The following is a 15,930-nucleotide window of genomic DNA, read 5'->3' as shown; positions in this document are numbered from 1 at the left end:
CCCCTGCGTCCTGAGACGAAGACTTTTATTTCTCCCTAATTTATTTATTTTTTGCCAGCGTTTTGCGATGTTCTTGGTGTTGCTTCTAAACATCTGGCAGTGATTAGGTGCCAGTAGAGGCTTAACTGGCTTGTGAAATGTATTTGGCATATTTCTCCTCAACATCCACCGACTGGAAAATATTTGGTCTTTGCTTTGCATCTGTTAAAGCTGAAACTTTGTTTCTTTTCCTTTTTCTCCCTTCTCCCCCCCCCCTTTCTGTTTTCAATGGGTGAAACATGCCACTTCTACCAGTTGACTCTGTCCTACAAAGTTGTGACTAAGAGGTGTTAGATAATACACTTTTAAAATCAAATAAAGAAGCAGATTGCCAAATTGCTACACTGTAACCTAGTAAAGATGGGGGGGGGGTTTGCAAGAAAGCCTTCTGTTTATGAAAATTGATAGCCTTACAGCAAAAGGCAGAGACTTTATGCGCTGGGGAACAGTTACAATGAAAACATCAAAGGACATTATGGAAAGTTTAGGAAGTAGTTGGGAGTTTGTGAGAGTTGAATCTAGTTCTTTTCAGAGGCAAAAATAAACTTGAAGGTTGGGAAGGAAAAAAACATACACTCCAGAAAATTGCTTTTGGGCACCAGTGTGCCTGTGCTTGGATTGCAGAGTTTGATTCCAGATGCCAGGAGGCCAGTAAACATCATGATAGTTACACTTAGTTTCCAGAGTCTGGGACACCAAATGATGTGATTATTTCTTCACTTGCCAGAGTAGCTGCCTGAAGGGAGGAGAAGCTTTTTGGGGGGTTTCATTTTTGCAAGCCCACACACGCTATTTAAGTTACTTCTGGCATGGTGACATGGTGTCTCTACAGGGCCGTGCAACATATTAAAAATAATGTATTTACAATGTTCTTTATTTATAGGGTACTTGTGCCAAAAGTTTTGTCATCAGCTTGTCATTATCAGCGTAAGTGTAATGGCAGGAACAAACCAAAACAATGGGGATCCAGTAATATAAACCCATGACTGTTATCACTAAAAGTCTTACGCTCTATTTTTGTTGGGGCTGAGGCTGTGCCAGTTTTGGGGGGAGGTGGGATGCAAAGAACCGAGGATGGCAATAACATATAATGCGAGTTGTGTCTCCTTCCGTTCTGCCTTCATTGCTCTTCTTTGCAAAGCGGAGAAGTGGCATTTGGAGGGAAGATGTTACTCCTGCTGGGAGCACATGTTGGTGCCCCGCGCTCCAGCAAGAGGGAGATTCTTCATTCTGGTTGCTAGTCCTTACCATTCGGTTTCCCTAAGAGCAATCACAGCCATCTTATTTCTTTGCCTCACAGAGTTATGGAAATCAGTAATAAAATATGCAAAGAAGAACCCTTAAATGACTGTGCTAATAGCAAGAGAAAAGAGAGACTTCAAACAAATCATCATATCAAGTGCCATTGCCAGCGTTATGGAAGTCAGAGAGCCAAACCAAATTTTGACTCTGTGTTTTCCTTTTCTGGGTACAGACTTTTTTTTTCATATTTTCGCTTTAAACTTGATGGTGGTGATAATTGTAGGACTGCAGAACTTGGTGTAGTTACACATTTTTCTCAATAACAACAAAATGATCTGTTGATTGCAGCTGTCTCTGTATCTACCCTCTCTGGAGAACGGAGGAATATCTAAATAATTACATCACTAAATATCTGTAAGGAATAAATTATATTTTCCATTGCTGGTATTTGTAATGTGTTATGTTTTAAATCAGTAAAACAAATTGAAGTTTATGTCTAATATGCTGGCAGTTTTATTTCCAGCAAACTACACTGAGCTCACAAACTTTGTGATACTTTTTAGTAATAATTCATGTGATTTATAAAGGGACTTGACTGCTTTAGGGTCAGATGTATCATTATCAAATGATACTTCTACATTGTAGTTATTTATTGGGGTATGAAGGAGTACTTGTTGCCTGGGAAACAAATGAAAACAACTTCCTCGTAGTCAAACACCATGTTCAAGAACATTGGCCCTAATTTAAGATAGGGACAAGCTTTGTTAAAACTGAGAACTTCTTCCTATATATCTGTGATATATTTCATAATTATTACTTTAAACTGTACCTGTAATCACTACTGTCATAGCAGTGCTGGTGATAAGTATTACCGTCTGAAATGTGGATATTGTTTGGGTAATGACTTCATACTAATGCCCCAAATCAGGCAATGACAAAGTCAAGGTGGTCATTTTGGGACTGTTGCTCCAGGATGACAGAGGACCTCTTCATTACGACACCCTCTTAGATAGCTCAGCTGCTTCTTTCCGCTGATCCTCCTCCTCCTCCTTCCTTTCTGCCGTCGCAGGCACCTTGCTGTGTACCGCCTGTATAGTGATGGTGCTGGAGGATGACACGGCTGGTGTCCTGTGCTCGAGAACTGGAATGTGACCAATTACCCTGTCCTGTGCAGTTCCCCTCATTAAAAAAAAAAAAACCAAACCAAAAAACAAGAGGCACGGAGTGAACCAACAGGACAGGTTCATCCTTGGTTGTGCTCCACTGACATAGTGAAGCCGGCAGTGCCTCAGGAACGGTCTAGTCTGAACGCCCAGCTTTCTTAGCATCGACCAGGTTGCCTCAAAGGCAGCTCTAGGTGCTTTGTGCACAGAGTTTTCAGTACATGGAGTACATTGAGCTTTCATGGGATATGCCAGATCAGTTTACCTTAAGTTTCCCTTATACAGTGCCCACTTTAACAGACAACTAATGACATATCAGCCTGTATTGCTAAAATCATCCCTTCTGTGTTTTAACTTGGATCCTGGATGTAATCTCCAGGTAAAACTTCTATTTGCAAAAGCTGAGTGTGCATGCAAATTCAGTGCAAATTCAGTTGCTCTTTCTTGGCTGCCTTGAAAAGTCTTAAAATAAATGATCTGTTTATATGAGGTGTACTGTCTTGACAGATTTCATCTTTCTTTCTAACTGTTTTGATGCAACCACTATTTTTTTGAAGAATAAAGGAAGAGAGGTAATTTTCTAATACTGGAGAAAAGTGTATATCTGTCTCTAATCCTTTTGCACAACATCAAATGAACAGTCATCTGCAAATAGGTCTTTCTTGGATAGAAACTTCAGACTGCAAATTTAAAAAAAAAAATTCCAGTCCAGAGCATTTTGCAGAAGCCAGAAAGCATCTGAAAACCAAGGATTAGAAGTGGAGTGATCCAGTAACCTTTACTTAGTCCCGTTATAGCAGAGCTTATATGAATATAGTGACATAAACATGAAACATATGCAGGAGCTCTGAGCAGTGTGTGTTGGACATGTCACAGGACCCTACCGCAGAAGTTCAAAGGCATGAGCAGTTATAATAAATGTGTGATACAACACAGAACAAATCCCGAGCAATGCTACTATACAGTTGGTGTGTATCCTGAATTGGTTGGTAGCACAGTGGATTTTAAACATATGGATGAGAAAGATGATCATGCATGCATATGTCAAATAGTATTCTTATTAACGATATAGAGGAGAGCAGAGGGTTAGAAGCTGTGAAAATACAAGAGAAATCTGTTATTGCACAGATACAAATATTACTGTACAACTGAGGTGGATATTGAGCAGAATTAGCAATAAGCTATTTATGACCAGAGTATTTTCAGTAAGAAATTGTAATTGTTCATCTTCGTTTGCAATATTCTACTTTCCCCAGCCATGTAGGACTAAGAATAGCACTGGCGAGCCTATCCCTGTGAAGAAGGGAGTTGTTTAAAATGTCTTGTGGCTCTTTCTTCTCCTGCTTTGAATAACATACATTTATTCGAGACTGATTTCGCTACAGCCGAGAGCTGAACAGAGCCCTTTTTTGTCACAACCGCTAAACAGTTTGCTTAGATCCTCACTCAAAGACCATTGTGCCCAGAGGTTCAGATACCTTTGCCTGCTAGGATAAAGAGGGAAAGGTAATCTTGCAGAGACAGAGAGTTGATCAGGCCTTGCAGAGTAAAATAAAGACAGACAGCTGGAAGAAATGTCAAGGACGAAAGCAATTCAGTGCTGCGAAGGATGCGTGCCCGGTTATCTTCAGCTTCACAAAATGTTCCTTATCCTGAGGTTCTGTGTGTGTCAGAACAGAGATTTCCCCCTTCCAGCCCTCCCCCTCGGAAAGCAAAATAAAGACGCTTTTTACCAGGCACTGAAAGTGAACCTGATTCTCCTAATAATGTGAGCATGGTCTGTACGAGTGAGGGATCAGCCTAAGAGGAATTGTCTTTGGAGTTTGACTGCTTCAACCTAAAACTGCAATCCCTTTTGGTGCATAAATTTGAGGTGAAGACTGGGACGTCGCTGGGGAACAAAGTGGATGAGTTAAGGGAAGTAATAGAGACGTGTGCGGTTAGGAATGTGTATGCCATTTTAATGCTGTTGTTAATTGCCTCCTCTGACATACAGACAGGGAAGCAGGATTTTTCAGTGCACTAATGAGAACAGATCTGTTTGCTCTTAAATCACTATGCTGAAACACGATATGATTTAAACTTTTAACTTCTAAGGTTGACCCTCCCTACCACGCAGCTGGTCCTGACCCCCGGTACTGTAGCAATGCTCTGCAGCACTTATGGGCTAACAAGTTTTGCTCAAGAAACGCCTCTATTTACTGTCTTCATTTTGTGCCTAAGAAGCAGAACTAGAGCCGTCACTCTTACACCTCTGAATTTCTTAATCTCCTGTCTTTTTCTGCATTCTTAATGTGAGCTCTCACATTTTTTGAGCATAGCAGTGAGGGTGTAGATCAAGACCGGAATATTAAAATAAACCCATTTGTCATGATTCTTTGTTTCATTTTGGTTTACGCATGTGTTAGATGATGAGATACACAACCCTAGTCTTAAATTATAAGTATCAAGAGAGGATCTCTGGTCTGGGACCTTGCCTCTTGGTTTCTTGCAATACTGAAAGTGGATCAATTCCCCGATCAGCAGCCTGAAGGACAGAGGTGGGGAAAAGCCTCAGTCTCCTTGCCAGACTCCAGGCTCAAACTACATCCCAAAGGATCCTTTGGGATGCAGGGAGGTGGGCTCATTTCCAGGACTGCCTCAGCTGAACCTCTCCCAGGGCTCACCTGGAAGACCAGGTACTCTGCAAATGCAGAATTTGTGTAATCCCCGTCCGAAGGAGCTTACTGTGTGACAAGTCGGACAAAGGACCAGGTGGAAAAGATGGGCACGATACACAGAAAGCCAACAACAGTGGCATTGTGAGCTTGACGCGTCAGCTTGGGACCTCATCAATAGGGAAGAGTGTGGAGTAGGTTTTTATGAGGGAGGGCTTACCAAAATAGAAGCCAAGAGAGCAAGACTTGAATATGAAAAGGGGCTGTGAGGAGAAACTAGTGGAGAAACTAGTGGAGAAACGCAGAAGATGACAAGTAACACAAAGCATCTGTGAAGAGAAAGGAGAATGAACAACCCATTAGCACAAGCAGGAGACTGTCTGGAATAAAAGCTACGAAAACCAGTGGAAACCAATTAGACTGATGAAGTCATCAACATCTGAAGGCTGCAGCTGCTTGCTGCACTTCTGCTGGCTCAGTTTCACCTCTAGGTCAGCAGTTTGGATGTAGAACCAGTTAATAGTGACCAGAAATGCATATAAATCTGGTGGCTGCTCAAAAAGCTTTTGAAATGCGATATGAGAAATATATTGGTGTTCACTGTTCTCATCTGTCTGAACAGTTGTTAATATTACAGAAACCTCACAAGTGGACAAGTTTTGCCTTTCCCTGAGAGGGCTGATATGGAGAGAATGGGCAGAAGTAGGTTTTCAACACTACAGGTGGTCCCTCCGTCCAGACCCTGGATGCACTTGTTACGTGGTTCTGAGCAGAGTTCTCCATCCATGCTGGTTTATGGGTTAAAGAGAGGAATATCATCATTTTCAACTAACGGGCACAGTGGCTTTCCAAATGGTATATAAAAAAATCTGTTCTTGATAATATTAAAATGAATTTTACAGAGTTGCACTGGGATATAACTATATAGTTCCCATTAAGTCAGTGGGAAAGGCAGGGCCCTAACTATTAAAACTCTTTGAGAGAGAGATTTATTTTAAAGGAAACTCTTACACTGGATGTGATTGTTACTACAAATTATAGTCCTGAGTTCCCAGCGTGATACTTAGGGGTAAGTTCTAATGTACTGTAAATCCAGTTTTCAGGGGGATTATGAAAGAGCTTCTAAAATCCAAGTTGAAACTCAGCATGACAATTTTCAGCCCAGATGCCTCATTCTCTCCTGAAATAGATTTCCCCAGATTTTGAAATGCAGTGTAGAATATTGGTGTCTTTTCTTAATTCAAGACTTTAAACAAGGTCTTTGAACAAAGACTTTAAACCCGTGTTTACGGCAGACAAAAGTTCTAGAAATGATTGGATCCCACATGTCTGTAGCCGCCATACGACCCAGGATCTCTGCAGTTCTGAGGTCTAGTTTGCTTCATTAGTTAATTATGTTTAAATGGCTGAGCGGGGTGTACTGTTAAGAGGAGACAGCTGGACATGTACATTAGCAGCTTTCTGTAACACCTTCCGTATGCCAACAATCACACCCACAAAAGGAAGGGGAGAAAATGGAAACAATTTCCCTACAATCACCTTGCACCAAAGGCTCCTCAGATCTGATGCTGTTGCAGCGAAGGGACCAAGCGGTGCAGTGGTTATAGGCCCTTTATAGTCCTGGGGCAGATTTGGCATCCTTTTTGGCTCCAGGCCAGCTCTTTCTTACTTGACCTCAGAGTGACTCATAAGTGGTCCATGATTAATTTATTTAAGATTTAAGAACAAGAACTAGAAATTACACAGTTCTACTCCACAGATTTTTGCTTTGCCTCTAGCAAATTAATCAAATGAGAGTCTAATTTGTTTTAGATTAAATGAATTCCCTCTGTTCACTGTGTTAATCCCCAACTGAACTGCCTTTTTATAATTTCCACTCCCTTGAAGCATTGTACTGTAACTTATTTAACTCTACAACTGTATTTATTAGAGGTGTTGCAGTAATAATTTATAACTGGAGGGCAAGCAGGATTTGGCATCGGTACTTGGTGGGTTGTGGAAGTTGCCAAAATGTCTTAAAGTTTTGTTTTGTTTTTTTTTTTTGTCTAGAGCTCTTGCTTTGTACTGACTCCCTAAAATATTTGATGTGCTGCTGTTCAGCTACAGCAAGCCACTCGTTTTAGCGGTTTGCTGTAAGCTCTGTGTGACAATCTGTTGTAGCCTCCAAGGAGACTCTTGTAAACCTGATGAAACAGGAGATCTCCGGTGGTCCTTGCCCTACACGGTTAAATACAATTGGTTGCTCACATGTGTTTCTGTTCTGCCCAAAGTTCACCTTTTTACGGACCTTCCTCCTGCCAGAGCTCAGTAGAAGTCAGTGGAATAAGAAATCACATTTTAACCAGCTTTTCATGTTTCTTCATCTTTCTTATTCTGGATTCCCTATCTTTTGGCTCACAGCTGAGAGCTCCATAGAGCAACTTATAACTAAATTATGGCTGGTCTTTTCAGCACTAAAGAGTTAATTCTTCCAGCTGGGACATAACAGCAGATTCTGCTTTATTGTCTGCTTCAAGGAGTCGTCTGCCCTTTATATTTTTCACCCAGGAAAATAAGCCTCGCCTATATACAAATGTGTATGTATGTAACGGAAATATTACATTCATTCCAGTTCTCTTTGTAACCGAGAAGGGTTGGATTTCAACTGAAGAAAAATATTTCTGACTTACGGCTTTCACAGTGTCAAACAAAACCCTCTTACACCAGTTGCAGCCCCACTCAGTGTATGGGCACCACCGATGTAAAAATGCAACATTTCCTTTTGTAATACCAGCCACCAGTGCTCAAAACTCATGAATTTCTTCCACTCCAATTTCTGATACTCCCTTTAAAAGCATAAGGCATAAAAACATGCTGGAGGTTTTCTTACTATTTGCTTTCCTGCTTGGTGTGTATTTTCTTAACCTCTGTAATTCATCACAGATCACATTTTCATAGTTTTCTCTAGAAAAGCTGTTCCCTTTTCAATGAGAGCTTAGGTTCTCTTGTATTTTCCTCACTCGAAGATATCACAAAGCTTTGAGATTTTTGTAAAACTTGGGACAAAACTTTAATATTTTCAGCCCTGGAACAGGGAGCTGAGGGCCAAGTTTCTGCCACCCCCAGTGAGCACAATACTGCCCGAAAGGCACGGGAGGAGCAGGCTGGGGCACTTGGCTTTGCCTCAGGACTTAAATTTATAGGCTTCTCAACTTCATTTTTAATATTTCAAACACAGATTTCTTTTGAAGTAGGATTTTCGAGCCATCCTAGTCTCTTTCTCCAAAGGACACAGTGCTGTTCGTTTCTAACATTTAGTCTAATCTCGTTTTATTCATTTTTCCCTCCCATCTTTATTTTCCTTAAACTTGTTACCTTACAGTTAATATTGTAAAATATTATGTTTGCATATGATTTGAGCAAAGTGCAGTTATGACTGAAAGACCGCTGACTTTAGTCTGTTAAATAATTTTAATAGCCTTCCCCTAAAATACATTGCTGCCTGTTGCTAGATCAACTCATAGGGATTAAAAAAGGTTTTATCTGATGTTTTAGATTTTAGTGAGCAGGGAGCTAGGTCACCTGCTGACAAAACCGTCCTTGCCCATCTCCACTTCTTTGCTTCAAATGCCACAAGTGCTCTTCGAAATTAGGAGATTAATGAATAAAGTATTCAAAGCTTAAAATAAAAATAATCCCTAGCAAGCACAGCATGCAATGTTGCAAATAGTAAGAAGTATATATATATTAAAAAGTATATATATAAAAAAGTATGTAAGTGGGTATATAAATATGTATATCTATACAAAACATATATATATATATGTTGCAAATATAAAAAAAACACAAAGAAACAAAAATATGAATATAAATGCATGGTCAGAGGGCAATGCCATTGGGCTAAGTATGAAAAAACAAACTACTAGGGCAGAGGCTGGCAGCCCAGGAGGAAGGTCTTGGAGAAGTGGCGTAGGATGAAACCGCAGGCCATGCTGCATACACCAGATATGGATCGGATAAGCCAGGTTACGCTCCTGAGAAACAAAGGAGACGATTGTGTTACGGCCCCGATAGCAGGAGAGGGCAGGAAGCTAAGGGCTCTGGAGCTGATATCTCTTTTTGTGCAGTGTTTTATCTTTTGAGCAAGAAGGGAAGAGTTTTCCTGAGTAGTTCGTTGCTGGGATGAGAAGCTTGGTTGTTGACTGTTTATGGTTTATGAGTATTTGTCATGTTTTGTTGGGTGACCTTGTCTTCAGATAACATTTGGTACAATTGTGAGGGTGTGTTGGGTTTGGTTTTTTTAAAGGTTTCTTTCTGCCTTCAAAACCAAGACGTATTTGTTTGTATTTGAATTGGGAGTCTAGCTTAAGATATGGACAGGAACACCTCTGGCAGTGAGCAAAATGTGTTACCTGGTGAAAATATGAATTTTGAGCTGTTTTATCAAAAGTACTGTCTGAGTAAAGCATGACATTCTGCAAAATGATGCATTTCATGGACTCCTTTGCTGCTTCAGGCAATGGCTCCCTCAGACTTCTGTGCATGGCACCTTGCAGGTCAGAAGGAGGCATGGGTCAGATTTCTTGCTGGACATTCACTCAAATAATTTAGGCTTTGTTGAGCCTGGATGAGGACCGTATCTTTACTTCACCTTTGAATTCATCCCCTCAAGGCTCTGTTGTGGCCCAAGTTAGCTGCAGCAGCAGGTAGCCCAGTCTTATGATGCAGAGCAGCCTGTTCACGTGCAGTAAGTCTGTGGACAAAAAAGGTCTAACCAAGCACAGACCTCTCACTCCATCACATCGGTTTATCTGCTTTGAGCTTGCTTTTCCACTGCCGCTCATTAAATGTTCCCTTCCAGTGAATCCCTTGACCGGCCTTTGAGCTTCTGTTTCCTTCTCCCCTCGTGTTTGGGAAAGATCTGGGTGGAGATGTTGCGAGTGAGCTTCCTCAGCATCCCATGCTGGAAGGGCGGCACAAGGTGGCGAGCAGCCACTGAAGCTCCCCGGGGTGCTGAGCCTGCCTCCCTGCCGCTGCCCGAAAGCCCAGGAGCACCCAGGTTTCAGAGAGCGGGGATTGCCATCAGCCCCCGGTAGCGTTTTTGCAGCGTGGAGGTAGGCTTCTGCTCGGGAACGCAGCAAAGGCGATGTGGTTCCCCAGAACAGCGGTGGGCTGTGAACCACCGGCCACTGTTTGGGAAGCTGTGTCCTAGGTCCTGTTTAAAGAGACCCCCGCGGAGGCTTCCCCCCCATGTGAAATGGCACTTGTGGGAGGGGGAATGGGTCTACTCTGCTCCTCTGGAGAAACAGGGAAGCAGGAGATGAGCAGCCTGGGCTGTGCTGCCCTCCCTGGCAGTCGGTGGCTTGGTGCAAAGGCTGATGCTGGTGATAAGGCAGGGCTCTCGCCTTCCCGACTCAGCAGAAAGAGGGGTTGCGTTGGTAGAAGGAGGCTGAACACATGAACACAAACATATCCTTTTTTTTTTTTAAAGAAGTCGTGGGTGTATTTATTTCTTCTGCTGATGCCAGCCTTTTCCTTTGCTGCTGAAAGGAAGTGGAGAGAAATTAAGCTTCTGACAAAATAAAATTGTGATTATTAGCATTTTACTGCTTGCTAGCTGGAGAAGATGAGAACAAAAGGGCTTAAACGTTTTTTATTTTTCTCATCTGCTTGAGTTTGTTAGTTCTGTTTCCCATTTTTTATCAGATCTTGCCTCTTCAGGCCAAGCTAGCACCCGTGGGAAGTGGTGGATGGACAGACAGCCATCCCTTCTGACTCCTCTCTCATTACTCGGCATAGCTACATGAGGCACTTTGTGCAAATGGCCCAGCTGGTGCATGTATAGCCTGAGCCCGACCGCCTGGACGGCGCAGGCAGCGGGCTGGAGCGAGTGCCACGGTCCAGGCGAGCCTGCCCACGTGGCATGCTGGTGGCAATTGTGGCCGTCATTGTGATGAGGGGCATGTCTGCTCTGGTCTGTATGTAGATGGCCAAGGATAGCTGCCAGGTGATAAACCATTTGTAGTCTGGGCTTCTGCTGAGGATGCTGCTTGGGGGAAGGGCTCTGAACTGCCTTTTCTACCCAGGGACAGAGGTGGGACATGAGCAATGGAGGGGAAGATCAGTAACATGCCTTACAAATCCATTAAACTTTCGAGTACATTAATTTATGAACATGCACCTGTAGAAACTTCTTCCCATCTTTTTCCATTGGCAGTAGAAATAATCTGTTGCTATGTCTTTCTTTCTCTCTCCAGACGATTTTGCAGAGGAGGAGGAGGTGCAGTCCTTCGGCTACAAGAGGTTTGGTAAGTGGCAGCAGGTCTTTCAGCTCACTGTTGCATAGTGCTTAGGGTAAGTCAAACACTTGCTACGAAAACCTCCCTAGCTGGCAGCATCAAAACATACAGGTACAGTCCCGTTATCCACTTCAGTCTAATACCTGCCCAGAGGAAGGTGTGATTTTTAGACTTGGTTTATTTTCTTGGCAAACATAATGCTTCATAAATAGCTCTGATTTTTGTGATTTGTTTCATTATTTGATCATAAGCATTATGAAAATGAAGCCCATACCTGAACAGAAATGAATGTACTGGCTGTAAAAAAGGATCCACACTTTTTACATGTCCTGTGCCCAGCTGGGTTTTCCGTCGGCCCACAGACCGATGTGCAGAGCGGTTTGTTGGTGTTCCCGAGAGCGGTGGCATGGGACCACCTGTAGGCTCTCAGATGTTGTACTGCCAGCTGAGCCAGGACATACGCTGTGCAACCCTCTCAAAAAAGAAGTAAAAGTATACGGTATGAACACATTCTGATGTCAAAAATTATTAAAATTAGGTCAGTCACTTTCTTTCCTTTTTCTACTTTCTTTCCTTTTTTTGATGTTTGTTCACTGAAAATGGCCTTCTCGTGTGAAGAAGGCAGTGCTACGCATTGCTGTGCAGGGGTCAACAGCCCTCGAGGCTCCTCTTTTCGAGGCTTATGTCCTCTCTTTCCCTCGGGAAAACGTTTCAGTCTCCACAGCCGACAGCTTTGCCCGGGGCAGGCTGACTCCTGTCCCTGTGGCCCTGGGGAGGAGACGCGGTGGCCTCTGAGCTCCCACAGCACCAACTCTGTCTTGGAGCAGCCAAAGGGGCCCATTGTCCAAGCTGCTAGTTGTCTTTTCAACTGTGAGCCACTAGGATAAAAGTTCACCTTATTTTTTCTCTCCTGGGAAAGTGGCTGCAGCAAGAGTCACTTTCAACAACCCCACTTGGCAAATGGATAGGAAAGGCAGGCTGAAAATAAAAAATAAAAAAATAAGTCAACAATTCCCTGCATCCCAAAAGGAGCAGGGGGAGGCAGCGTAAGGAGATTTGGCGTTCGGGAGGTGGGGATCACATTCGCCTGACCTCTTCTACCCCCTGAACTACTCCACCGCTCCCTGCTGTTGAGCTTTATTTTGGATAGGTCAGCCAACCACAGAGACAGCATCTGTGGCTTGGAAAGTCCTCCCATCAGGCTGCACACAGAGTTTTTTCCTACTCTTTTTTTTTTTCTGGATTAGGCCCTAGAATAGCAAAAAAGAAGAAAAATCTTTAGAAACTTTAGAAATGGGACAAAATGTTAACTGTTCATTTCTGTCACTTCCAGCTGAGTAAAAAATATTAGGATTCATTAACGCCTATAAAAATAGCTTCCCGCTCTGTTGCCCACTACCTAGCTAGCTCTGGTCAGCATGCTCTTGCAGTGAACTGCAAAAGGTTTTAGCAAGGAGCAGGTACCCCACTATCCTTACTATCCCAATACTAAGTGCACTGTTGTGACATGACAGGCTTTCTTTCTCCTGGGTAATGTTGTACTAGCAATATGTGAGTTATTTCTCCCCTTAGAAATGTAAGGTTTATCTGAGCATTTCCAGAAATGCTTGTGCTGTTGCGCTTGGTGAGCCGGTGGGGAGGGAGGAGAAGGCCAGCAGTCTGGCAGTGGCGGGAGGAGATTTCACCACAAAAGGATGAGACAGGGTAGTTCCACCCTTAGGAAACAGCCATAACCCCCTTCTCCTTCATGAAAACAACATCGCTGTGGTCAGGGAGGTGTCCCAGATGTCCGCAGTACAGAAGAAGAGCCTTGACTAAAGGGGGGGTGGGATCATGAAGCCATAGCATTAGTGCTGGTCAGAGTTGCGTAATTTAGTAGTGTCCTGATCCAAGAAGCCTTCTTTGTCCATACTATTTCTGAGCCCAAACTTCTTCCCATACCCCCTTCCTCATCTTTCCCAGCATCATGGGGCAGCACAGGGAGGAGCTAGGCTGACCTGGTTTCCATACGTCCCCGCACCAGCATGCATGCTGTTTGCCTGCAAGTGCTTGTGCTTTTGTGGCCCCTGAAGGGGTTATTTCCCCTCGCTGAGAAAACCCGACTCGGTGCATTCCCATTTCTACAGCCCCTGCTGCATTTCCAGGCAGCCTCCGAGCAACCTCTGGAGGGAGGGGGAGCCACGTGCCTTCAGCAGCGCTGACTGCTTCACCTGGCACCAGGCTCCTCCACTCAGGAAGGTGACGTGCACATCTTTTAAAAACTCCAAATTCCCTGGCCAGCTGGGTCAGTGCTTCCAGTGAAGCACCAGAGATTGTCCTTGGGGCCAAAATGCATCCGAGTAGTTCCAGCTCCTGCTTGACCAGTAGGAAATGTTATGCCTAATGTCCCAACTGGTGTTTCCTCTTGGCCCTGTGTCCTCACTGGTAAGAGGAGGCAATATAAGGGGGAAGCCCAAGGCAAGAACCAAGTTTTGTTACACAAACCCTTGATAAAAGGTCATTTTGAAAGGCATCCTGTCCTGGCTGCTGGCTGGAGCTGTGGAAATCCCAGTGCTGGTCATGTACAGCCTGCTGGAGTGGGCAGCAATAAAAGCAGCAGTGGGTTTTTTGTTTCAGGACCCGTGGTGTAAGAGCAGCTGTGTTAATATATTGTGATCTGAGTAGTCCCTGTATGCCCCATTGACATGAGACATGGTAGGAGAACCGTGACTCAAGTGCCTTTGACTCCATTGTTTGGAAGAGTGAGGCCTTGTTTGGAGCAAAATATGCTCCAAGGAGAAGATGGCTAAAGCACAACTGGTTTGTAGAAAACATGGCTTGCAGTGAGTCACTGCTGGCAGCTGGGAACATGTGTTGGTCAGCACTTGGCAGGCAAAGCCTTGACCAAACTGCTTTCCTAGAGTTCAGCTGAAGAGTTTATTATTAGCTGCCTTGTTGCTGGAGCCTGTAGTTTGGTTCAAGGAAGGAAGAGATCTGCGGAGGGAGGGAGGGAGAGAGGAATTCTCCAACAATTCTTGTTTTGGGGAAGAAGCTTTTGAAAAAGAGGACTGAATACATGCTGTCCTGCACTGCTTCCCCTTTTTCTCAATCTTTCTATCCCTCCTCCTCAGATAAGCTAATTTCAGAGAATTTATCATCCTACTTTATTTTTTAGTCAGCAGAACGTTAACTAGTCATATTAAGCAGAATATACCAAGCGCAACACACTAACATACTAAATCGCAATGAATACAGATGCAGATAACTCCAAGATGCTAGGAAAATACACACCAGCATTTCTTCTCTTTTGAGCTTGGGACAAATTTGCTGCAGGGGGTCAGGGAGGTTGAATTTCCAGCTGACCGATGCTGTTTATTTCTTCTCAATGGATGCTACAGATGTGCAGGGACACTGCCAGAAGTGCGATGCTCAGCTGCAGTGCCTCCAGATTGCTGCAGTGAGAAAGCATGTGAGGAAGCGTGTTTCTTATCATCGTTACTTCATCATCAGTCACTGCTCAGGCTGCTTTGAAGTTATCTGTTCCAGATAACAAGCTACGCCTCTCCACTGGTTCTCCTCTACCAGATTGCCATTGATGTTAACTGTTCCGTCAATCAGTGTCATTGCTTTGCACCACTCCACGGACACCCCACTTTGGGAAAGAATGAATGAGGAAAGGGCAAAACTTCCTTTTCAGTATTACACACTTTTGGGATACTAAATCTCGGGCCTGAGAGTTCAGACTAGTTTCTAGATGGTAGACAGCAGGATGAGCTCTCTTTATGGCAGGGTTTTGACTCTTTCCTTGGAGATTCGGGCTCTAGGCATAGCCACAGGCAAGGGAATTAAAGGGAACTAATGGACTCCAAGGTGGCAGTTCTGATCTTCCTAACTTGCAGCATTCCTAGGTAATAGATAAAGAGATCATTGTGAATTTTGTTTCTTTATGTTAATGTTTTAGAACTTAAAACCTGCACTTTACTGACTAGAGTATTTAACGTAGAAATTTCAATGCGAAGTTATTCATTGCATAGTTTGAAGCTACAGTACAATATGGAACAGCTGAAAGCAAAGGGGATGGTCTTTGAACTGCCAAAGGGGTTGGTCTTTGAACTGTTGCGAAGCACATTTGTAATGTTTTAGAAAACAGGCTTCGAAGAAATGAGCTCAAAGCTGGTGAAGAGAAACCTCCCAAGGAATCAAAAGATAGGGTCAGTACACTATAGATAAGAAGACGACTAAACAGCTTGTGTAAGATAATTACCCTTTGCCCTTGGCAAACACAGCCAGAATTGGAAGCTGTAAGCCTGTCCTCTGTTGTAGGACCCATCTTAGCCACCCCCATGCTCTACATCGTGAGTCAGGATCCTCCTCACCTTCACCTTCCTGCTCCCCTGCGATGGGGCTGAGCCATCAGTGGGGGATAGTCCCTCGTGTCCCTGGGTATCTCCAGTGTGCACCAAGGCACTGGTCCTCTGGTCTTCCCCACACCCTGCAGGTCAGCAGCTGACAGAAAAGGAGGCATAAAAATTACTTGGGGGCCCCCTCAAGCCAGGTAGGTACTTTTTTAAG

General features: G+C 43.6%; 1 protein-coding gene across 1 annotated transcript in view; it reads left to right on the top strand.

Moving 5' to 3' along the window:
- The window catches only part of COLEC12 (collectin subfamily member 12), a 102,963-nt gene that overhangs the window by 805 nt on the left and 86,228 nt on the right, over positions 1-15,930 (top strand). Inside the window, exon 2 of the mRNA XM_054817739.1 lies at positions 11,338-11,388. Coding sequence (XP_054673714.1) covers positions 11,338-11,388 — 51 coding nt within the window. The remainder of the gene's footprint in view (positions 1-11,337; positions 11,389-15,930) is intronic.

The sequence above is a fragment of the Grus americana genome, chromosome 2, assembly GCF_028858705.1.
Source record: "Grus americana isolate bGruAme1 chromosome 2, bGruAme1.mat, whole genome shotgun sequence".
Lineage (NCBI taxonomy): Eukaryota > Metazoa > Chordata > Aves > Gruiformes > Gruidae > Grus > Grus americana.
The sequence above is the reverse complement of the archived record's forward strand: the minus strand, read 5'-3'. Positions and strand labels throughout refer to the sequence as shown.